Source organism: Branchiostoma belcheri, unplaced genomic scaffold (assembly GCF_001625305.1).
Source record: "Branchiostoma belcheri isolate BF01 breed outbred unplaced genomic scaffold, Haploidv18h27 scaffold3, whole genome shotgun sequence".
In the NCBI taxonomy this organism is placed as follows: Eukaryota; Metazoa; Chordata; class Leptocardii; order Amphioxiformes; family Branchiostomatidae; genus Branchiostoma; species Branchiostoma belcheri.
The window spans coordinates 8,565,143-8,588,773 of NW_017803909.1; the positions used below are offsets into that span (position 1 = coordinate 8,565,143).

Consider the following 23,631-nt stretch of genomic DNA (forward strand, 5'->3'; position numbering starts at 1 on the left):
GGTTTGACAAATCTGTAGTGAAGGATTTAGTAACAGTGGAAAATGAAGGAAAAGAGGGCTAAGAAATTCTGAGGCTGGAAACACAAGGAAAAGAAGTGGAAAGGAATCGCAAAAACGACAAACACACACAGGTGTGAACGTCTACTTACAACTCCTTCAGATAAATCCTAAACAGACACATAACACACAAGTGACACACAAAGATAGACATAAGTCATGGATGTCTCCAGTGCAAGTCCACCTCATCACAATACATACACTGTAACTCATCCGTGAATAGTTTCATCAGGTTGGTAAGACACTGAGTAAAGAGACTCTTTTTACACAACCAAGTCTTTTATTCAGCCGACATTTCGGTGACCGTCTGTCACCTTCCTCATAAGTGTAGATATGTAAATACATGTATTGTACATTTGGGAATGCATCTGTAGCAACGACACCTGTGCTGCTGTGCAATGTGAACCAGTCAGAATCGCCCTGAGGAAGGTGACAGGCGGTCACCGAAACGTCGGCTGAAGAGAAAAGGCTAGGTCTTGGTTGTATAAAAAAAGTCTCTTTACTTTACTCATACACTGTAACTGTTCAGTATTGCAGTTTATATCTTCGAAGTCCATCAATAATACAAACTAGAGATTGTCTTATGTCTTTTAGGCACTTCTTTCCAACAAGTATATAAAACAAAAGGATCAACACACTGTTTTTAATTAAGCACTTTTAACTAATAGACTGATCCTGTAGCCCGCGCCCATGTCAAAACGTAGAAATGCAGAATAGAATCATTAAAAATTCAAGTACCTGATGGACATGCAATTACTCTGTCATTGGTCAAATCACTAAATTGCTACGCTATCATTGGTTGAAAAGCTAATTGTGATGGACATGAAATTACTCTCTCATTGGTCAAATCACCAATTGCCATGCTATCATTGGTTGAAAAGCTAATTGTGATGGACATGAAATTACTCTCTCATTGGTCAAATCACCAATTGCTATGCTATCATTGGTTGAAAAGCTAATTATGATGGACATGAAATTACTCTCTCATTGGTCAAATCACCAATTGCTATGCTATCATTGGTTGAAAAGCTAATTGTGATGGACAGCCAGGATCGGTCTATAGAGCACCCAGCCCAACAGCCAGTATAAAAAAGTGCTACTGAATCTGTACTCACAGTTCCTTGACAAACGTGGCCTCCGGGTTTGGAAACACGTTTCCCTCGTTTCGCCCCAGAGCGCTGGTTGGCAGGACAGAAAGGAAAGGAAAAAGAGTCAAAATCAAATCAAATTTCAAAAACAACAAAACTGTATAAGCATCTTGAATGAAGACTGCAAGCATTAACAACTTCTGTTTGATTTGCTTAACTGGAGTACTGCCCTTTAGTATAACACACCAGTTGGTACATGTACAAACATGGTTTGATTTTCTTACACCAGGACTGTTCAATTCTTTTCAAGTGTGGTGGGATCTTTAACATGCTTGAGGTTTAGCTCTACTCAAATATGTGACCTGTAGCTTTTTGTAAACCGAGAGGATGTCCGATCCCTAACAGCCAGGGACTCGAACCCAGAGCATTTAGATTCTAAGTCAACAACTCGAAGTAACCACAAGTAAACCTTGTCAACTTGACTACAAAATGTACCAGATACTTTTAATTCATCCTACCTTCCAGGACAGAAGAAGTTGATTCGCAGATATGTGTAGTCACCTTCAACACTCATACTGATGTTCTACAGCGGGAAGACAACAAGTTCAATCACAAAAACATCAAATGCCAAATCCATTTTTGCCAATTATAAGGCAGCAAATAAGTCAGATTTTGCTTAACAATACCCAGATTACTATGTTTCAAGGAGTGACTTTAAGTTTCCATCTGTACACTCGCAAAGGCAACATATACTCCAACTCCATCAGTTTTTCATTGACTTTTGACGTCTATTTCGTACTTAAATCAAATACATGCTGTTAACAGATATCAATGAAGAAATTTTCATCTACACTATAGTAACATTACTAACAGCAGCAAGTTGGCAGAACGTACTGCACCTGCACGAAAAAGTATTTGCGCAAATAAGGTTAACACTCCGTCTGTAGTTTCCAACTGTTATGTCGGAAAAAATATCGTAAGCAACAGGCAAAATTCAGATGCAACATTGACCAAAATGCAGGCGCAGTACGTTCTACCAATGTTCTACTAACAGCCTGTTTCAAACTGATAAACAGAGCAGTATAGGACAGAATGCCCCCTGCTTACCTTGATGGTAGAGATGTGGTAAGGGGTGGGGACACCAAACACAGGCAAGATGACAGTCTCATACTTCTTGTCCACAAATATCCTCAAGTCTCTCACGTCAGGCTCCTTAGGGACCTGGCTCACCGTCTTGTAGGCGACGTTGGACTTCCGAACCCTGGAAAGATTATTAGCACAAATATGCATTTCTAGCACTGATAAGGCCTAGAAAAAAATGTCGTTTTTCCTGTTTCAGTCCCGAAAAAATTAGGGTCGGTAGGTAACGTTAGGGATTATCTTTTTTCCCCTTTTTTTAGACTTTGGCAATATCTAGTGATTCAACTTATACAACTGTTACAATACAGTTTATGTAAAACTTGCATGAGGACACTTGTATTTGGAAATCAATGTTGGAAAACTGATTGTACAGTACCACGTTTCATAACTCAGGTGTTAGATCATGGAGCTAGGAAAGGTCGATCAGCTTGAAAAATTTATGTCCCTTGTAGGGATAAAAAAAAAAAGGCTAGCATCAGCAGTTTTTTTCTAGGGTCGGTCGGGAAACAGGAAACACAACATTTTTTTTCCTAGGCCCAAGGAAAAGAAAATGATTTCTTTGACAATTATTGTTGGTGCCAAAATATAACCATTTGAGGTTGATCCAGATCCTGAATGGCAAATGCACATTTTTTTCCTTTTTTTTTTTCAAATCAGGAAAAAATGAAGCAGGTTAATCCTTGACCCAAAAATTATTGGTATGGCCCTGTGTCACAAAATTTTCCTTTGAAAAACCTACTTTTGTTTGACAGTGTCTCCTTTCCTCTTGGACAGTCGGAGTCTGGCCTCCTCGTTTATCTTTTGTGCCAGCTCTGTCTGGTGTTCCTTACGCTTCTCCTCCGCTGTCTTCTCATCCTGAAATACCACAAGACTTCTTAGTGACAAAGAGTATCCCGCGTGAAAGTGCAAGAAGTTAGTGAAGAGAAAGAGGTCTGCTATGTGTACCAATTGTTCCCAGTCTGTGTAATGTAACGGTTGGTAAGGAAAAATCCTGCGGAAAATTTTGTTTGCGGTGAAGATTTTGTTTGGAATCTCAGTAAAATTCTCTGCTTGTGGCAGAAGCAAACTTGCACCGAGAATTTAAAATTCATATTGTATAAATGCACCAAGAGTAGAGAACTGGCACTAGAATAGGATGGATTCCAGGATACACCCCAGGCCTCAAAATTAACTTTTTTTCTGATTGTCCCAGCACTGTCCCAAAAATATATTTCAACTGTCCTGAAGTAAGGTTGAACTGTCCGAACCTGTTTTTCGGGAAGTACTAAATATGTATGACAGCAACTTGAAGTCAGCTTAATTTCCTTATGTTCTGACTCCCAGGCAGGCTATAATTGCAGAATAGACAAGAAATTTGGGGTTCTTTTCAAGGCAAAAGCTGGGATGTGTGCCTGATAGACATAAGTAGGGATGACATTCTGATGTTGATTATTTTTCTATTGTCCCAAAAATGTCCCAAAGTGACTTTTCAGGTGTCCCTACCTAAATTTGTAGTCAGTGGCCATCGGGACAATGTTAATTTTGAGCCCTGCACCCAACAAACTGCTGAGGTCATGTATAATGGGGCATAAATGACAGTTTCAACACTCCTTCAACTGGTTAGACCCAATTAGCCCGACAGCAAGAGTGTGTAACGTGTAACACAGTCTAGGAACAGTGGTACATTTCTACTACTCTCCTTGCCCCCCTCCCCCCACACCCATGGTGTTGAGTTCCTGTACGTCACTGTAAGTGTGAGGGGCATACCCTCAGCTTGTTGGGCAGGACTGTGGTCTTCTTCCCACCTCGCCCCAGCAGGAGATCCTCCTGCTCTCCCCCACCTTTGCCATGCTTGCTCTTAAAAGAAGCAGAGTCAGTTTCATTCATCGTTACACACTCAGCGCCATCTTTCCTTTTTTATGTTTACCGAAGGAAAACATTGTTTTCGCCACACTTCCACATCTTCTCCAAACCAAAAAGGTCAATGAATGACCTGAACCAGACTGTCTGTTACCATGGCAACTAACGTTGGGTTACATCATGTTGCAATTTTATAGTAGGAGGGATTTAGACTCCTGTCTGACCATATACATGTACATGAATGTGTTTGAGTAAGACTCAACAGAGCAGACCTTATGCGAAGGTAAACATTATTCCTTTGCTTTGCAAATGTTACATTTTTAGTTTTATTCTGTAATAAACAGTGGCCACAAAAGGTTTGATAATGTCAGAGAGGTAACTGAAAAATAAAACCACCATGAAGTTTCTCGGTATTTTCTTTTCAGCTATGAAATACAGCAAACACCGATAAAATATATAACCTTACAAATCCAACCTTACACTGAAAACTTGGAAAATCTGATTTCAAAAAAGTTGTGACAGAAGCAAAGATATAAAGGGTTTGAAAGAAAACATAAAAGCTAAAAGCTTAAGATTGATTTAGATTTCTAAAATAGCCAGTCTCTTTTCCTAAATTCTGAGTACATGTACTTACTCTGAGTTTGTTTTGGAGCACAGCTGATCTGGCCCCCCTCCCCCTTAAAAGATCCTCTTCTTTCTCTTTCTCCTCTTCCTCCTCCTCTTCATCATCATCATCTTCATTCTGAGAAAAACAAAACAAAAAAACAGGAAATTAGAGATTTAAGACTTCCGGAAAGTGTTTTTTCATGAATATACTGGATGTAATGTATGATATAACATCTATCTCCAATATTTTGTCATCCTTCTAACTGTGTCCAATCAAAGGCACAAACCGAAATCAATACAAATCAAAAGAAAACTGCTGTACCAGCGACACTTTTCGATTTCATATGGTTGCTGCTACATATAGAACATCGTATATCCCTATAACTATTCTTGCTTTGGCTTTTCTAAAATAAGCAGAACAAATAATCTTAGCGGGTTGAGCTTCTAAAAAACTGATTTGTATGACACAATTACATGTGGATTACACAAAGAAATCTGTTTAAAAAACTACTAAGTAGAGAACTGTGTTCTCACCTTGAGAAAGATGGCAATGCTCTTGAACTTCTTCTTGACAGGGGTTAACAGAGTGGCAGGGGAATCCTGAAGAAGATACATTCATTGGCATCAATATTTTATCATCATTCACATCAATATTTTATTTTTAAAATGTTTTGCACAGTCAAACTATTTTAAGTGCAAATCTTGACAATCATGTGCATTTTGCACTTGGGTATTTCGAGCCCTGGGAAATGCACAATATACCAGATGAAAAGTAAGTGTTACCTCATTGACTTGCACGGTGTCACCTATGAACAGAGCGTAGGTCTTCTCTTCATCCTTACTTGCTCCCTTTTTGGTCATGCCTTGTAGGCCAACGTTGACATTGAACACCATACCTGTACCAATGGGAATTATGAATTACATGTAAGTCGTGACTTATAACATCTAAAATAGTTTTCGACATTCAAGCAAATCATAACTACTTACAACATATTTGACTAAAATAGAATGAGGAAAAGGTTTTGTTATTGTCAAGTTTTGCTCTTTTTATCCTTCTCCATTATTAATAAGGATTACATAGCTGACCAAAATATATGCCGATGTGCAACATTTAGTAAGAAACCTTAGCCAACGATAAACTTTGTTCCATCACCTTTGCGAACTTTAGCTGAGTTCTTGGCATTCAGCACTAGAGAACCTTCTCTGAACTCTATCCCCATGGCAAATCTGGAAAAATAACATCATCGAATGTCATCATAAAACAATGAAACTTTTTTTGTTGTTCCAGTGTCTTAGCATAACTTAATCAATCTTAGTATCTTCTTTATACCAGTTTGTTCTAGTCGCATAAAAATAAAGTACACTTACCCGCAGTTCTTGATAAATTTGTTCTCCAGTTCTGGTTTCTTCTCCTTGATAAACTTGATGGCAGACTCATAGACGTCACTCAGTTTAGCATCTACATTCAAGACATAAGACAAAACATAAGAGAGACTGGAGAGCCCTAAACTATTTATAACAAATAACAACTACAAGTTTTTAGGCATTCTTGTTGACAATGTTGTTTCTGTCCTACTAAAATGCGTAATTAGGTGGTCCCCTATGGGTTCCAAAGTAAAGACAGTGTGTTTGTGGTATAGACTGACAGTGTTAACTACCCTGAAAGATCTGTAGCATATTAGTTATGAAACCCAAAACATCTTAGTTTTGCCCATGTTTTGTATAAGAATTCTTCATAAACAAAAAGGCAAACTTATCTGTCAAGTTTATTTCATGTTTCTGTCATTATGGAAGGGGTTTAGAAGAACATGTAAATTTGTTGAATTGTTCAGGTACAGTTTCAGGTCCAGACCTGTACCTAAACCCATGTACCTGTACCTGTACCTAAAATTTGTTTAGGCACACAACTCTAGCAGCCCACTAAAAGCCTGACCGTGTTTGAGATGACTGAGGACCTCCTCCTCCACCTCCATCAGGAAGTTGTAGTTTTCCTGCATCTCGTCTGACGGGTTAACCAGCATGGTGCGCACGATGTTGGAACAGTACGACTTGTAACGCACGCCGAACGCACACGTGATGGCGCCGAAGTGAAGGGTGTTCTTGTCACTGTGGAGCAAAGTGGCAACAATTTCAGAACAATCAAAATGAAGACAGTAACGACTTTTAAAGCTTTAGTACTGACATTAGGCCATGTTAATTTGATTGCATATGGATGACATCCTTTGGAAACCCCAAAACTGATGCAAACGTGCAAATAAAAAAAAAGTTTTGTAAAAAGAAAAAAGGTTGCTTTCATTATAAAAATTTACGTGGTCTTGAAGGTTGAACAAAAGACAGAATATGGTATGGCGAATAATATACTCTTCATGTTCATTTCTTTACATTTTTGTCTTTTCGATTAATTTTAGCACTCTACGACATTGGCGTCGTTTTCCAATATTTTTTTTGCAACTTATGGTATATATTTGCTCATTTGCTCACAGCCGAAAATTCATGCCCGTGTGGATGTCATCCATATTATAATTAAATCAACATGGCCTCATATATGATTTTTTTCTCTTAAGTTTCCAGAATGCAAATCTAATATCACAAGGCTCTTCTTTCTAGGAGTAACCTGTATGATCTTCTAATTCAAGTGACAAATAAATAAAAATTAAGGGGCAGGCTATGTAAGATCCACAACTGAGCTGCTAATCAACAGTTATGCTAAATTGCACGCATCATTTTAGCCTACAGCAAAATGTTGAGACAAGTTGTCAATATTCTATTCTGGAAATTCAAAAAGATTTCCACAAACTAAAAATGGGCATTTCAAGTCCTGGTTTAGTTCAACACTTTGCAAGCTCAGTCCATACCTGACCACACTGAACTTGAGGTTGTAGTTTCCTCCACTCTGGATGATGGCTGGGTAACACATCTCCACACTAGAGGGGTCTGCACCGCCCAGGATCTTCTTATCCTCAAGAGCCTGTTCCAGACTATCAGCTATCTTAGCATGCTTCACTCTCTGTAGAACATGGATAGTGTCATAGAGTTGGTAAATCACTGTAAAGTACCAATGTTTCAGTAGTCTTGCTTCTGCCTTCTTTGTGGTAATACTGACTAGTTTCACTAGGTGGCGCTGCAGCACTGCGCGTAAGGAAGGTGGTAGAAGGACCACCAAAATATTCTCAATCACAATTTTAGCTAATACTGTACTCGTGGTTAATTTCATTAACTAATGAGATATCAATTTTGATGATTTAGCACTTGAAAATAAGGAAAAACTAAGTCTTTTTTGTACTCTTGTTCTTAGATTAAAAGAACAAATAACCAGTAAAAAGATGAGTAGAAAAAAATAGTTCAGGTAAGGGTAAGTCCTGTGTACCTGTACCTAAAATTTGTTGAGGTACTCATCTCTAAACAGCTATGATTGTTCACAAATCTCAGGTTGTCTCACCTTGTCTGCGTCAATGATTTCCATAATCTGCTCCTTGAAGTGTTTGGTGAAGACGTCTGCGGTGATCTGACAGGCCTTCTTCATGACGTTTAACTCATCGTCTTCCTTAGGGGCCATGATCAGGGCCACCTCAGCACTGATGTCAGCCTGAGGAACATACAACACAAGGAAGTATGTTACTGTCTAATATCGTGTATGTAAGAACTGAGGAGGAGCCAGTAAAAACCCTTCTGGTCCCGGGCCGGGGTTTGAACCCACGACCTCCCGGGCACCAGAGCTTCATAACCAGACATTCTAACCTCTCCGCTAAAAGGTCTAGACCCTTCGGCCGGGTCAGTTGGTAGTGCCTATAAACCCCCCCCTGTTACATGTAGTTGGATACTATCTCGTGTTGTTTGGTACCAAGCATGTGCGTACCACAAACTTAGGGCTTAACATGATTTTCTTGGGGGGGGGGGAATAAGTGCACCAGTAACCTAAGCTACCAAGGATTAAATTTGTATGCGCAACATAAAATGAAGTGGAATGTGCAAAACGCAATTACATGTACAGCCATACTGCCTTTTTTCAGACCTTAAACTTGTACTAATTATAGCTAACTTAAATTATATACAAGAAATACAACAAAGGTTTCATTCTTTTTTCTGACACTTAAATGTAGATGATAAGTACTTTAAACCTGAACAAAGCAGGATCTCTGGCTATGAGGGAAAAACCCCACCTTGTCAAACCCTCCCTTGTCCAGAGCTGCCCTCCAGCTGTCCATGAACTCTCCTGGAAAGTTGTCCTTGGCAAAAACACCCATGGTCTTCCCCTGGGACAAGGTCAACAACCACAACTGTTATAATTTCCTGACTGTGTTTTCTATGTATGATTATCACCTTAGGGCCGATTTACACAGAGCGAAAAATTATTTCTCCTGCGTCGCATGGTGTGGGACTTATTTTTTGGAATGTGTAAACAGGCTTGCCACCGACGCACAATGTGTAGCGCATCTGGGCGTGCCACACGAAAATGCCGCGTGGCGGGCCTGTTTACACGTTCCAAGAAAATCTGTTCTCAACCATGTGATGCATGAGAAATGATTTTTTTGCCCCATGTAAATCGGCCCTAAGACACTATTACTACCAGAATGGGTTTTGAAAAAAAAACACAAAAAAGAATGTTTTAAGATTATGTTTTGATAGACATCATGAAGATTACAGACTACATTTTGATAAACTCATGAAACTAAACAAACATTATTCCACTTACCTTCTTACTGGCTTTGAGAGCCTCCACCAGTTTAGCAAAGTTGGCCTTGTTGCCATCGCTCTGAAATGGTAGATGGTGGTTAATAACCAAAAAACGAGTTACAGGAACATAGAAAATCAACATGGATGGTCACACTGGCTAGTCTGGCAGTCTTGACTTTATGTTATACTACAAGGAAGGTAACAAACAAAGACTATCAGAGGTAGCGGACTTCAGCACCTTGATGGTATAAGCTCTCAGGCTGAACATGACAGACAGACACCCACCCACACACACACACACACACTCAGACACCTACACGAACACACACACACACACACACACATGAACTCACGCACACGCGAGCACACGCATACATACACACACAGCTAAAAACAGTACTTTACTCTTTTAAAAATGATAAATAAACATATTTATGTATATAATTCAGTTGCGTGAGACAGTATCAGGTTCACCTTATCCCTGGTGAGAAGAGTCATGGGAGGGACTCCGTCTGCGTTCTCACTGCCAGTCTCCAGCTGCTTCAGGAACTCAATCTTCTTCTTACTGGCCAGGAACATGATCTGATCCTCGCACAGCGCCATGACGGTGTCCGTCAGCTCGTAACCAAACAGCCAGATCTGGGGCAGAATGACAAAAACGGTTAGTAAGACTACTGTAAGGGAACCTACAAGTGTTCTGTAGAACATCTCATATGTACCAAACAAGGCACAACTCAAAACTTAATATCTTTAAAACTTCCTAAAGTCCGACTGGAATCTGGCCAAAGAAAGTTTGCGTGTAGGGGAGCATTTGCCTGGAACGGCCTACCTGCCACAGTTAGAGTGGCCACGTCTTACCTGTCGTTTAAGAAGGTTCTGAAACAACATTGCTGACCTCTGACCTCGGCCTGGCTTAACGACATTGATCTATGGTTAACAATCTTGTTTTGACGCTTGGTTGTTTTGTAACTTTATGTATTGTTTAATGTGTTGTTTCATTGTTTTCATGTGTAACTTGTTGTCACGTACAGGGCATTCCTGAAAAGCAGTGTTTTTAAATAGCACTGAGGTCTCTACCCTGTTTAAATAAAACAGAAATAAATAAATAAATAAACTATGGGGCTTGTGCCATCATGCAATGGGCATAATATTCTTCCCTCTTATAGAATCACTTCTGGGCATTGTATTTGAAAATGCTACAATTTATCATTGGTAAATGATGGGTATTTCATATTTGTGACATGTATAACCAATTACAGGTCAACATCACTATGCATATTTCATATTAATGTTGGGGTCATTTGCATAATTAATAACAAAATGTCAAAATGAAACCTAGCCAAAGGCCAGGACTTTGACATAAAAAAATATATATGTAATTTGAGGTGATAAATCTGCCAATTGAAATAGATTATGCAAATTACAACCTTATTTCCATAATCAATGAGGCCAATCCAAAAAACAGACATTTATGAAAGCTTGAAATATTACATGGCGGTATGAGGTATCCAATTTCTTGTTTGTGTTGGAAATGAGAGTTCGACCTAAGTTCTTAGATTGCGATGGAAGGTGTTACCTGTATGGAGGTGGACTTGGCGTACACGACTTCCTCGTCCATGCCCACGGCCACCACCATGGCATCCATCTTCCCCATGGCGCCGGTGTCCGGGGCTTTCTGTGGGGGTTAAGACCGTGACGTCATCAGGACATCATATACTATGATATAGGTCAGTATAACTAAGGCCCTGAGGGTCTGTATGTGGGGATCCTGGTACCAATTAAAGCGATAAATTTACAAGGACTGGCAGCACTTTATGATAAGTTCAGGTCTGGAAGACCAACAGCAGTTATCAGTAAATACGAGCGATCGCCCTGACGTCATGGTGAGCAAAAAGCGGGTGACGGTTGGTTTATTTGCCTACCAAAATTTGCCATATGTCTTCAAATAATTTGCATTTATATACTAGTAGTGTAAACAAAAACAGCGATCGCTCGTATTAACTTATTGTTGTGAGAGGATTTTGGAACGAGTAAGTTCATGGGATATTAGACTTGTTATTATGTGCAACCCTCAATTCTAATAAATTATACTAGCACTATAACAACATTAATACACCTTGTTTGACGATGTGTGATTTTGCCAATCATGTGCTGTAAAATATGCAGGATTGACATACATGTACTAGTAAACCCCATCCCTGGCCTCCTTGTGAGATTATGTAAATTAGTACAAGCATAGCCTCACATAAAATTATGCAAATTATACAGTTATGCAAAACTGGACTCTTACTGTGCAGCCTTATGCTAATCAAAGTACTGATACATCATGCCCCACCCCGGGGATAACTTACCCCCACCGACGGGACGACACCCCCACCCCACGGGCAGACACAAAGAACCCAAAATGTGGACTAAAAATGGCGACCACTATGCGAGATTAAAACAGGTTTTTACAGTCAACATAGCCAGCTCATGTGCGTATCATGTGTTGGTGTGTCATGCACGGTATTTATAGGTGTTAGGAAGGAACAACTACTCGAAGTATCCAGGTAAATAGCGGGATCAAAAGGTTGATATGAGGTAATATGGAAGAAAAACATCTGCCCCTCTTTCAATTCAAACACGCGCCAAATCCAGGCAGCATGCATGCGTTTTTGCCCGCGCTTCCCTTTTTGAAAATCCCCCCGGTGGACAAACTCACCTTCCACACGTTGTAGAGGCGCTTCATGCGCCGGTAGAACGCTTCCTTGTCGACCGAGAGAGACATCGTACCCTCTCGATGCACGTACTGCGTCACAACTAAGGAGAAATATCTAGGGGCTTTTCTTGGTGCAAAGATATGGCGCAAAGACAGAAATGGCGGGGAGATCTCGGGTCACGACCCGGAACCGGAAATGGCAGGTGGTTTTACTTACTTGCGTTTGGATCGCCGCATCCAAATGTAAAGTTTTGTACCTTCTGTATCTCATCAAATTCCTTTAAGTAAAATCATACAAAAATTTGGTATCTGAAATGCACAATAACTTCAAACAGTTATACAATGTACAAAGTAACCCTTGGTTGATTTACGAAGAGGAGCTTTCGTAGTCGTCCGACAACTTTCTTTGACTTCGACAGCAACTCAAAAGCGCCTCCTGCTGAGAAATGCTTCTACTGCAGGGAAGGAAGCAGAAGGAGGTCCGAAGATGGCGGACGGACCGCAGCTTCTCTTTTGTGATACATTCAATCACGATGCCGAAGAGGTGGGTTTCGCTAAGCTTCTTAGGTGTAGACGTTGTTATGCGTGACCATGATGTGACTAAGAATAGTCTAAGAAGCCAGGAATGTTGAAGTTCTTTTGCAGAAAGGCTTAACTCGACGTCGTCTGCGTCGATCTCAACATCGTGCATGTCCCATGGCACCTGAAATATATACGATTGAAGAGATTTCTAGATCTCAAGCCAAGGAGGTCTCAACTTAGAGTAATGTAGCCTGCTTGCTGGAACAGAGGATGTACTCTGTAGTGATTCGGGATTTCGGCGATTTTTAAACGTTCATACATAACATTGCAAGAGGTCACAGGCCAATCCATTCATAGATTGAGATGTAACGTTATTATAATTTGCAAAACAACAACAGATGAAAGATATGAAAAAAGAGTTCACAACCAATCAAAATTATCATGACAATAAACACCATGGAGAATTTATGTGTAATTTCACATGTACCCTTTTTTGTTCCATGGTCAATATATAATACTTTTTATCATCAATTTATGGTCAGATTTTTGCCTGATTCATCTACTAGTAGTTACTTTTTTTTTTTAGATATTGGTGAAGAGTCCTTAGAAATGTGAATGCCCAAGAGCTCACAACATTGTCAGTAAAAGCAGGTGTTTGGTCATCAGGCTACTACAGAGAGAAAGATGACATTGTAATGATAAGGTGTTGACCATTATGACAAAAAAGGCAAAACGTTCCGTCCAACACAAAGTTTGGGACTTGGGACACAAATTTCAGCAAACACCATCAGCTTTGTTCACGGAATGGACCTGTCTACTGCAGTTTCCGAGACGTGACGTCAGAAACACGTGATTGCAGCATAGGGTCACTTAGTGTTGGACAGAACGTTTAGCCTTTTTTGTCATAATGAAGTATACCAACACAGATGAACTTTCATGCTAAACTTTCATGTTGACTATTGTTGTTGGTACAGTTAAACCTAGATGTGGTGTCCTTCCCCTGTCCTGTACACATCCATGAGGCACGGATCATCCCACAGGGCACCTGGGCACACAGGGACCTGCCAGAGGACAAGAAGTATGGGTAAGTACCAAACAAGAGGGCTTGCATGGGGGTCCCGACAATGCTCTACGCTAAATTTTGAGAACTGGCTACGTATTACGCTACAGTAGCGATTACGCTTTATGATAATTTCCAAGTCAGGCTACAACACATTACATAGAATTAAAACTCGTATTATGCTCTACGCAAAATGCGCCAATTACGCTCTACATTGAATTAGAGCGGTCCATCTACGCTCTGCATAGGATTAAAACATCCAATTACGCTCTACGGAAAATGGCATAGTTTCAACTTTGAAGGTGACTACGAAACGTACCAGTTTGTTTACAAATTTATGTTTGTCTGAACTGTTCCCAGGAAAACCCATCCCTCAGCCTTTGATGTGGACCTGTTTGCCATCAACTTGAACAAGTCCACAGCTGCAGTGTTTGACACACTGGGGAGGTGAGCATCTCTTACTAGTAGTTATACTGTCTCTAATAGGTTACTACATGTATATCCATACAGTAGAGAGCAAATAGAAACCTTTATAGTGTACGCTCCAGAGAAGTACAGTCAAACCTGCCAAGGAGACCACCTCTTCAGGCAGGCCACCTGTCCATGGTGACCGCTTTTTCTAAAAAATTTTCCCCATTGACACAACCTGTCCAAGGTGGCCACCTGGCCAACACGACCGCCCTGAGTTGGGTCCGCTGAAGGCCAAGGTGCCAATGGTGACCACATCATTTTCAATCATGTTGACTATTGATGATAACTAATGAGAAATCATGGAGACACCAGCCAGTTTGCCTCGACTGCTGGATGATATTTATGTTCGAGGTAAATCGAGCCCTCCCCACATGCATTTACAACATTTGACATTATAACATCTCGACTTGGAAACCATTTATGTCTCAGTCATGTTGTGAGGTGACCCTCTTCAAGGAGACCACCTGTCCAAGGTGATCACTTTTCTCCGGTTCCCTGGGTGGCCGGCTTGGACAGGTTTGACTGTACTAGTAGGTTGATTAGTGTCATGTCAGTACATAATGATCATCATATTTAAATTGACAGTGAAATGTGTGTGGATCCAATACTAAGTACATTTGTTATTGTTTTCCAGTTTCAAGTACAATGCCCATTCCAGTATACAACTCATCACCAACCCCAAGGTAACAGGAATTTCTTATGTTGGGATCCCAATTCTTAGATTGGAAAAACAAGTCATAACTTTAAACCTCTACTCAGTCAAATTCTGGCATGCAGAGCAAGAGCCAATAGGCATGCAGCTTTCGTCTATTCTTCTTGCTGATTGGCTGTTGGGATTTAACTGGGTTAATTCAATTAACACCTGTACACAGCCATGCCCAATTGACAGTATGAAGTACATTCAAGTGTTTTGGTACATGTAGGTATGTCAAGCTTTCCTGCTCCAGCATTGGAATGCAGGGCATAAAGTTGATGATAAACGCTTCTTTTTATCTTGAAAATCAACAGTTTGTATTATGCAATTAAAAATCCTAACCAATAATGTAGGGGATGGCTATCCAACTGTTTTCACTTCATACTACAGTTATATCAATGTAAAGAATTGTTTTCCTTTGTGTTTCTCCTTTTTTCCCTGCCATGTCGTAAAATGTGGTGAAGCCATCCGCTACATTTGCTCCAAAGCAAATGTCAGCCTTCTAGTAGATACATTGTTTTGTTTCCAGTGATAACTTGTGTTTGTATTTTGTTTACAGATTTCCACAGACAGGGTTGCAGTGAAGGGCTGGTACACAGCTCTGACTCTAGCGCTGTACGGTACTCTGACAGAACCCACCAGCCACGATGACATTCCCCCTCCCCCTCCCAGCCAACCACAGATCAGGACACAAACTCGCCCTGGTACGGAACCACACATGTTTACACTTTGATAAACATCTCCAGCATTGTATACAGTTAAAGCTCCTCAATTATAGTTCAGGCCATGTTGATTTGATTATATGGATGACATCCTCTGGGTACCCCCAAACTGATGCGAGCGTGCGAATAAAAAAAAGTTTGGCAAAGAAAAAAGTTGCTTTCATTATTAAATGTATATGGTTATAAAGCTGGAACAAACGACACAGTATGGTATGACAAATAATCTAGTCTTCAAATTCATTTTACATTTACGTCTTTTTCGTTTGATTTTGGCATTCTACGATGTTGGTATCATTTTCCAATATATTTTTGTGAACCTACGGTAGATCACACTAATGAGGATATTTGCTCATTTTGCAACTGTTTTGTTCGATTTACAGTACGGTTGAAAACTTTTGTTTTTTTGGAAATGGCCAAAAATTAATGCGCGCCCGGATGTCATCCATAGAATCAAATCAACATGCCCTCATTACAAAAGCTAGCCTAAGTACTAATGGTAGACAGCATAGCACAGCTTTTCTTAAACCATTTTATCAAAATGGTATATCATTATAAATTTTGATGAAAATTTTGATGAAAATTTTGATAAAAATTTTGATAAAAGCTTTGATAAATGAATCAGATGCAATTTAACTCCCATCTGCCCATGTAGGGAGAGAGTCCAGCCCCAGGTCCCAGTCTAGAGACTCGTATCCCGAGAGGAACAGGTCGACCGAGCGCGAACGGGACAGTCCGCGGGCACACCGGCATCGGTACGAGGATCTGGAATCCAGAACGGGGCGGTCGCCGCGCCGGCACAGCCCCGGGCCGCACGCCAGCCGGGACCGGGACCGCGACTCGGATTCTGTGTCCTCGCAGCCGAGTCTGACCGTCACCATCCGACAGGGACCGCGTACGCCGCCCGGCCCTCCCCCGCCGGATTCCGACGAAGAACCGGAGGAGCCAAAGGAAAGGACTCGCGACGAGACTCGTGATGCGACCAGAGAAAGAGAGCGAGAGGGGCGGTCAGACAGAGACAGGAAAACTAGCGAGCGTTCCAGCGAATCTCGCGAGAGAGAAGGCCGTGAACGGGAAAGTAGAGACCGTGACAGAGACAGAGAAAGTCGAACTAGCAGAGACAGAGAAAGCCGGAACAGCAGGGAGAGGGAGCCACGGGATAGAGAGAAGGAGAGAAGAGAGAAGGAAGAAGAACCCGCGGCAGTAGAGATGGTGGAGGTAGCGGAAGGGAAGGGTAACCAGGAGTTGTTTGAACCTCTCACTCCGGAGCACTCCCCAGGGGAGCAGCACTTTAACCTGTCTGATGGGGAGATCAATGATACAGAGGAGCAGACGGGGAGGGACCCGGAGACTTACGAGGAGATCCTTAGTGAGGAGGAGGGGATGGAGGATGAGGATGGACCGGCAGAGGCATCTGCAGAGGTGAGACACAACTATAGCCATCTTTTACATGGATGAATAAAAATAACTTGTACATTATCTCTGACTGAGTTATTTTGGTTTTGTATTTAACTTTTGAAAAGTATGAACCTTTAGTTATCTCTTGTTATTCACAATTTGATGTACATGATTTTCCTTGGGATGAACTAATTTATTCCCAAGGGACCTAGAAATCAGGAAGACAATACAGGAAACAGATGGAAAATCATATCATGGGGTCAATTTTTCACTCAATCTTTTTACATATTTCAGGAACTTCATTTTTTCACGCGCAACTTTTTCATGCGCAAATTTTTCACACGCAAAAACCCCATCTCGTTTTCCCCCCAGGGCACATTGAAAAACACCAGTATGTGATGTGTTTTTCCCAGGTGAAACAAACAAACAAGCAAGCAAACAAACAAACATCACGATTTTTTCATTGAACCAATGATGATGTTTTATCACTAGATTAAAAGATTAACAGAAAACTGTTGGTTCCCCAGGGAGTTGATATCTTCAGCTACACAACAGAAGAACCATGGCTGTACCTGACCTCCATAACCTTTAACCCCTACCAGTGTGACCTGGGACCACTAGTGGTAAGTTGTGGTGCTTCCTAACGCTCCAAGCAGAGGTTGTGGGGGAATGATCGTTAGCTTTTTATATATTGCTGTTTTTTTCGCTACCCCCACTTCTCTGGCTAATGTATACTGTCTTTGCCACGGAAAGGGATCTGCTTGGAGATTAGTGCTTCCTGTTGTTTCTGTTTGGCAGTATTTCTAGCTAAGGCCACATCAAGTAAATTTTTTGGGTGACATCCTCCACAGACTCCACAAATCTAATGCAATAAGGTGAAAAAAACAAGATTCCTTCATTTTCACATTTTTAGGTCATAAACCTTGTTAAACAGAAATTGAGGTGACAAAACATGATATCACAACCAACAGGTCTCTTATTCCTGTATTCAACAGTATTACCTGTCCTTGTACATGTGTAAAGAAGTCAATTAACTAAAAATTGTACCATTTTTATTTTTGGTTGGAATTTTTTTTATTCGCCCGTGCGCACTAGTTTGGGGGTCTTCAAAGGATGTCATCCATAAAATTGAGTCAGTGTGGCCTAACCTGAATTTTTCAAGGTTAAATAAAATTTAAGGTGAACTGATCACAATGACCAGTAGTACACGATTGACTGTATATGTATGTTAGTAGGAATACCACTGACAGGAAATTGGTCTGTTGTTGAAAATGAATATTAATAACTTGTGCTGTATAAATGGAAGCGCCCAGACTTGTTTACGTCAATGGTTACCTGTTTTACATGAAGCGCTGAAGTAGTGTACCGGTATCTGTTTTCCAACCGACGTTGGTGATCATATAGACCAAGTACAGTAATAATAGACGGTAGAATTTTAACCTTTTTTGTGCTAAGGTAGCCTTTTTTAGTTGCAGATTAGGTTAGTTATGGGGTTGGGTAGGAGGAAGGGGGTACAGCTTAGTGTGACGTTGTTTGACGGAACGTTCCAGACCTTCCCGTCTCCTGAGAAGACGCGACACGAGCTGGAGCTGGCGCAGCTAGAACAGAAGGAGCCGGGGGAGCGCCACGAGGCCGCGGACAAGATGGCGGAACAGGTGGCGGAGATCCGGGGCAGCGAGGACCGGGGACCGAAGTGGGTACAGACACTGGAGGAGCTACAGGAGCTGGTCACACCTGGACTGGCTCACCTGCAGTACCATGGACTGCACAAAGGTATAGGAACAACATACATGTATAAATTCACTAGTAAATAAATATTGTTAAAGGTGTCCAGAGCAGTTTTTAGTCAATATTCTACTAATTTCTAGTCACTTATCTACAAGTTGAAAAAACACTGTCCCGATGTATATCGACATTTAATGCCCCAAATTCTGACGAAAAACGGTTACTGGAAAGAGCTAGATTGTTTTTTTTGTGCACCCAATTTGTTTTTTTAGGCTTACATACATAAAGATGTTAAATGTCTGTAGCATATACTTAACATCCAAGTGTCAGAAAAGTGATAAAATCATAGTTGTATTGCTTTTGTTTAGAAATAAAACATAGTTTTTGACGACATTCTTATTATTTCATTTTATATGGTGCATCTGAAAAATTTTTTGTGCACCCAATTTTAGATTGCGTGCACCAGTACACATGTTCCAAAAAATTAATTTCAAGCCCTGTATGACATGTATAATGTTTAACTTATGAACCCTGACTATGTTCCAGACACTCTGTCCAGCCTGTACGAGTGGACCCTGCATGGACTGGAGGTGGACACTGCCCTCACCCTGCCCATAGCCATAAACCTGCGCCTCCTCAAGGCCTCCATGAGGATGGTGGCTGCTCTGTGTGAGTGTGGGCCTGAGGTGGCTGCCGGCCTGATTGTGAGTCTAATATTCTTTCAGCACAGTTGCTTTCTTACTTACTTGATTGCTTGCTTACAAAACGTATATGAAATATGATATATAAACTAGAGACGTAACATTTGCAAAGCAAATGCATAATGTTTACCTTCGGACGCTCTGTTAATTCTTACTCAAACACGTTCACATACACATTCACATGTACTACTAGCATATGATGACAGGAGCAGAGCAGACCATAAAATTGCAACATTATTGTAACCCAATACCAGTCACCATGGTGAAAGACGTCAACAAATCATGTCATTGGTCAGGTCATAGGTCACTGTTAAGTGTTTGGAGATGAAGAAGAAGAAGAAACTAAGCAAAAATAATATGTTTTCCTTTAGTAAACATAATAAATGTACATCCCATTTTATCCATGTTATAAATTATATGCAAGCAAGACCTACATGTAACATATACTAGGTTTAGAACATTAGAAATTGAAACTAATATAGCCGGCACGTATTGTAAGAGTTCTTTAAGTTGTTCATCATCTATCTTGTTGTTGAAATTTTGGGCAAGAATTTGCAATAAACTTATTATTATGATAATAGTTGTGACTTGTTTTGTTGCAGAGAGCTGGAATCCAGGATAAACTGTTCACCTTGTTATTTGCTGAACACATGTCATCTTCACTCAAGTTAGCTGCCATCAAAGGTACATGTATACTATATGAGGAATTTGTCACACTTTTCTAGTTGCCTTGCAATTGCTAGTAATACTAATAGTTTCCTTAGCCACCCCTTGGAAGCAATGGGATAATCCTGCTGACTGTGTTTTCTTCAGCCTTGGACAGTACCATTAGCTGTCAGGAGGGGGTGGAGAGGTTGTTAGGCTGGCACCAGGAGGAGGAGGAGGGGGGAGAGACTGAAGGAAAACCTCCCTCAGGATACCAGCAGCTTATTAACCTCATGCTGGGGGATCAGGTGGGTGTGGGTTCTGGTGTTGAGTTAGGCCACACTGACTTAATTTTATAGATGACATCCTCTTAAGAGACCCGTACAATTTTGTCCGCCAAGGTTGATGAATTGAATCCGCAGTTTTTCCGTCACATGCCACAGAGTTCCTTTCTTTCTTTGTTCTTTATTTCAGGCATAACTCGCCCATATAAAACATACAGATAAAAATACAATGTACACACAATGACAGCAGTAAAAAAATATGTCTATAAGTACAGACGGGCCCAGATATTGCGGAGGAATTTGTTGCAAAATATTACTTCAGATTTGAGAACAGATTTGAATAATGTTATTTGAGGACTTGTACAGACGGGATATGAAGGAATAGCATTGTTTGTGCCATGTAGCATCGAATGTGTCAGTCCTATTGTAAACAAATATTTCACTGGCACTGCAAAATCTGGGTAATGACATTATGATGCAAAAACAGTTGTTGTAAGCAACTTGTCAGTTCCTGCAATTGATGGAAAAACGGGTGCAGGCTAGAGCCCTGTGTTTCTCTGATTAAAATTTGAAGTGTTGTTGTCCCCTTGTCCCCAGACTGTGCGGGTGGTGACAGCTGCCACAGCCTTGGTGAGGAAGGCCAGTCTGTATGAGACCATCACCACACTACAGAGCACTGCAGACCAGTAAGTAGTCAGATTTTCTACAAGTTATTCAAAGAATATGATGGTCAGTACAGACACCCATTGGTCCTGACAGAGAAGACAGATGCTATATGCAGTAGGTACAGTATGTATTGGGGGCCACAATTAACAGTGGGCCATGACTGAGTGCAATAGCTCAATCAGTAGAGTGCTCGCTTTGTAACTGGGAGGTCGTGAGTTCAAACCCCGACCAGGTCATACCAAAGACTTTAAAAATGGTACATAATGCTTTCTCTGCTTGGCACTCAGCATCTATGAGAAAGAGTACGGGGGAGGTCAAACACACTACCAGTGGGCTAGCCCCCTGCTGTAGCGATTGCACAACTGTGTGGCCCAAGGGCTACAGAAATGAAGATGGCACCACCCCTATGCTCTGCAATAGAGTGGAATGGGACCTTTTACGACTGAACATCCCGTCTTAAGGGTCGTCACTCTTTCTAGTAATGTGCATGTCGGGTGATCTACAACAGCCAGGATTCAAATTGACAAACTCGGACTACTGGACTACGCATGCTACAGATACATATACATGTAGGGTGGTAAATGAAATCCCTGCTGACATGCTCCTTATTGCTTTCAGTATTGTGGAGACGACACAAATTCCAGACTTGGAAACGGAGGGAAAAGTGGAGACATCTGTGAAGACTGAAGACTCTGACAAGGCTGGTCTAAAGGTGGGGTACTTGTAGTAAACTTCCACCTTTGTTGTCATGTAAGAAAAGCTCTTAAACAGACAAAGCCTGAAATTGTTTTAAACACAAGCCTTAGAGTTCTGTCATTCCACAGTTGTTGGTCCACTACTTCTATAGTTAAGACTTGAATGTGAAGTAAAATGATAGTGTTTTTTTCCAACATATCTGCCATTTCTATACCTCATACAGCCATCTCTATTATAACTAGAAAAGTAACATTTGCAAAGCAAATACATATGTTTACCTTTGCATATGGTCTGTTAAGTCTTACTCATTTATATATATTAAAACACATTTATATATTATATAGTGAGTTATATATATGGTCATACAGGAGTCTAAATCCCTTCTCCTATAAACTTGCAACATGATACCTAACACTAGCTACCATGGTGACAGATGTCTAGTTCAGGTCATTGACCTTGTTTGTTGGGAGAAGAAGAAGAAACAGAGCAAAAACAGTATGTTTTCCTTTGGTAAACATAATGATTTCTTGTTTGCACCATTTCCATCTCCATCAGGATGAGGATGATGATGATGATGTTGCCATGGATACAGCCATGTCCCCCCTGGAGCAGGTACAGTACAGCGCCAACATGCAGGACATCGAGACTGTCATCAACTGTCTGGAGGAGCTCTGCACAATCGTGCGGGATGCAGTACACATTATTGTAAGTTTGGTGGACATTGCTGTCAAACCAAGTAACAACTAGAAAGGCTGACATTTGCTTTGGAGCAAATTCAGCATGGCTTCTCTACATTTACGACATGGCAGGGAAAGAAGGAGAAATACAAGGGAAAACAATGCTTATTTAGATATAACTATAGTATGAAGTGACATATAACTAAGAATGCAACAGTTGGACAGCTACCCCCTACATTATTGGTTAGGATATTTATTTGCATAATACTGTTGATTTTCAAGATAAAAAAAAGTGTTTATGCCCCGCATTCCAATGCTTGAGCAGGAAAGTTTGACATACATGTACCTACCCCAAAACACTTGAATGCAGTGTCAATATGGTATGGCTATGTTAACCCAATCAAATTGCAACAGCCTATCAGTAAGAAGAATAGAGTAAGGCAGCTAATACACAGGTGTTCATTTAGCAGTAAAGTAATTAAGGGAACAACCAATCATAGACCAGATCTCCAAACAGGGTGCACCTGCTGGCCATAAGGACATCGGCCCTATGCCCAAATATGGTCACACTCCATTCTTGGTAACACACACTGCTGTAGTACATTACCTATAACACAGCCAAAAAGTCTAAATAAAACCATTTTAAAGTCTGTATCATGAAAATGAGCTGAGTGGCTAAATGGACTTTTCTCCTTCCTGGCCAGGCCCAGCCCCATCCAAAAGCCTTCCCTACATCAGCAGTGCTGACAGGACACACTACAGTCGGTGACCCATACCCTGTCATCTACCATTACTTCACTACAAGGTAAGCTGGAATCTTCATCTTCTGTTGTCTTTGTTCTGCTGACTGAACATTGTAGCTAATAACTAAAGATTTGATTTCATAAGCAACAGTTCTGCAATCACTACAGCAGGGGGCTTGCCCACTGGCAGTGTTGTGTGTTTAACTACCAAACTCATTCCCAAATGCTACGGTATGTACAGATTGACATCCGCCCACGCATGATTGTCCGTCCATTACCAAAGAAAAAAGTTTTTGACCATACTGTAAATCGTACAAAATGAAAAACTATGATTGTCATATGTTGTAAAAGAAAGGATCATTGGAAAACGATACTAATGTCATAGAATACCAGAATCAATTCAGGAAAAGAAGAAAATGTGAAGAAATGAAAATGAAGAGTCTGTTATTATTCGTTATACATGTACCATACTCTGTGTTTAGTTGTTTGTGCAACCTTTGTGACCACATAGATTTCATAATGAAGTAA

The 23,631-nt window shown here is 40.7% G+C and overlaps 2 protein-coding genes across 3 annotated transcripts in view; one reads left to right on the forward strand and one right to left on the reverse strand.

Annotated features, from left to right (window-relative positions):
• Nucleotides 1–12,318, reverse strand: part of LOC109473779 (FACT complex subunit SPT16-like) — a 58,674-nt gene extending 46,356 nt beyond the window's left edge. Inside the window, exons 1-18 of one of the 2 annotated variants that reach the window (XM_019773837.1) lie at nucleotides 12,106–12,318; nucleotides 10,981–11,079; nucleotides 9,879–10,043; nucleotides 9,424–9,483; nucleotides 8,891–8,983; nucleotides 8,170–8,316; nucleotides 7,586–7,737; nucleotides 6,664–6,836; nucleotides 6,099–6,189; nucleotides 5,884–5,957; nucleotides 5,514–5,626; nucleotides 5,265–5,330; nucleotides 4,759–4,866; nucleotides 4,032–4,121; nucleotides 3,025–3,140; nucleotides 2,253–2,406; nucleotides 1,664–1,728; nucleotides 1,173–1,235 (exon numbers count right to left, since the gene is read on the reverse strand). In XM_019773837.1, the coding sequence (XP_019629396.1) occupies nucleotides 1,173–1,235; nucleotides 1,664–1,728; nucleotides 2,253–2,406; nucleotides 3,025–3,140; nucleotides 4,032–4,121; nucleotides 4,759–4,866; nucleotides 5,265–5,330; nucleotides 5,514–5,626; nucleotides 5,884–5,957; nucleotides 6,099–6,189; nucleotides 6,664–6,836; nucleotides 7,586–7,737; nucleotides 8,170–8,316; nucleotides 8,891–8,983; nucleotides 9,424–9,483; nucleotides 9,879–10,043; nucleotides 10,981–11,079; nucleotides 12,106–12,171 (1,895 nt within the window). In that variant the 5' untranslated portion in view covers nucleotides 12,172–12,318. The remainder of the gene's footprint in view (nucleotides 1–1,172; nucleotides 1,236–1,663; nucleotides 1,729–2,252; nucleotides 2,407–3,024; nucleotides 3,141–4,031; nucleotides 4,122–4,758; nucleotides 4,867–5,264; nucleotides 5,331–5,513; nucleotides 5,627–5,883; nucleotides 5,958–6,098; nucleotides 6,190–6,663; nucleotides 6,837–7,585; nucleotides 7,738–8,169; nucleotides 8,317–8,890; nucleotides 8,984–9,423; nucleotides 9,484–9,878; nucleotides 10,044–10,980; nucleotides 11,080–12,105) is intronic. The other variant, XM_019773839.1, reaches the window with a different exon arrangement.
• A 239-nt stretch (nucleotides 12,319–12,557) lies between these two features.
• Nucleotides 12,558–23,631, forward strand: part of LOC109473747 (protein virilizer homolog) — a 101,006-nt gene continuing 89,932 nt past the window's right edge. The window contains exons 1-15 of the mRNA XM_019773758.1: nucleotides 12,558–12,646; nucleotides 13,599–13,708; nucleotides 14,045–14,131; nucleotides 14,790–14,838; nucleotides 15,409–15,553; nucleotides 16,224–16,990; nucleotides 17,494–17,589; nucleotides 18,517–18,739; nucleotides 19,238–19,395; nucleotides 19,995–20,076; nucleotides 20,206–20,345; nucleotides 20,919–21,007; nucleotides 21,606–21,699; nucleotides 22,239–22,388; nucleotides 23,065–23,165. Of these exons, the coding sequence (XP_019629317.1) occupies nucleotides 12,590–12,646; nucleotides 13,599–13,708; nucleotides 14,045–14,131; nucleotides 14,790–14,838; nucleotides 15,409–15,553; nucleotides 16,224–16,990; nucleotides 17,494–17,589; nucleotides 18,517–18,739; nucleotides 19,238–19,395; nucleotides 19,995–20,076; nucleotides 20,206–20,345; nucleotides 20,919–21,007; nucleotides 21,606–21,699; nucleotides 22,239–22,388; nucleotides 23,065–23,165 (2,348 nt within the window). The 5' untranslated portion in view covers nucleotides 12,558–12,589. The remainder of the gene's footprint in view (nucleotides 12,647–13,598; nucleotides 13,709–14,044; nucleotides 14,132–14,789; nucleotides 14,839–15,408; nucleotides 15,554–16,223; nucleotides 16,991–17,493; nucleotides 17,590–18,516; nucleotides 18,740–19,237; nucleotides 19,396–19,994; nucleotides 20,077–20,205; nucleotides 20,346–20,918; nucleotides 21,008–21,605; nucleotides 21,700–22,238; nucleotides 22,389–23,064; nucleotides 23,166–23,631) is intronic.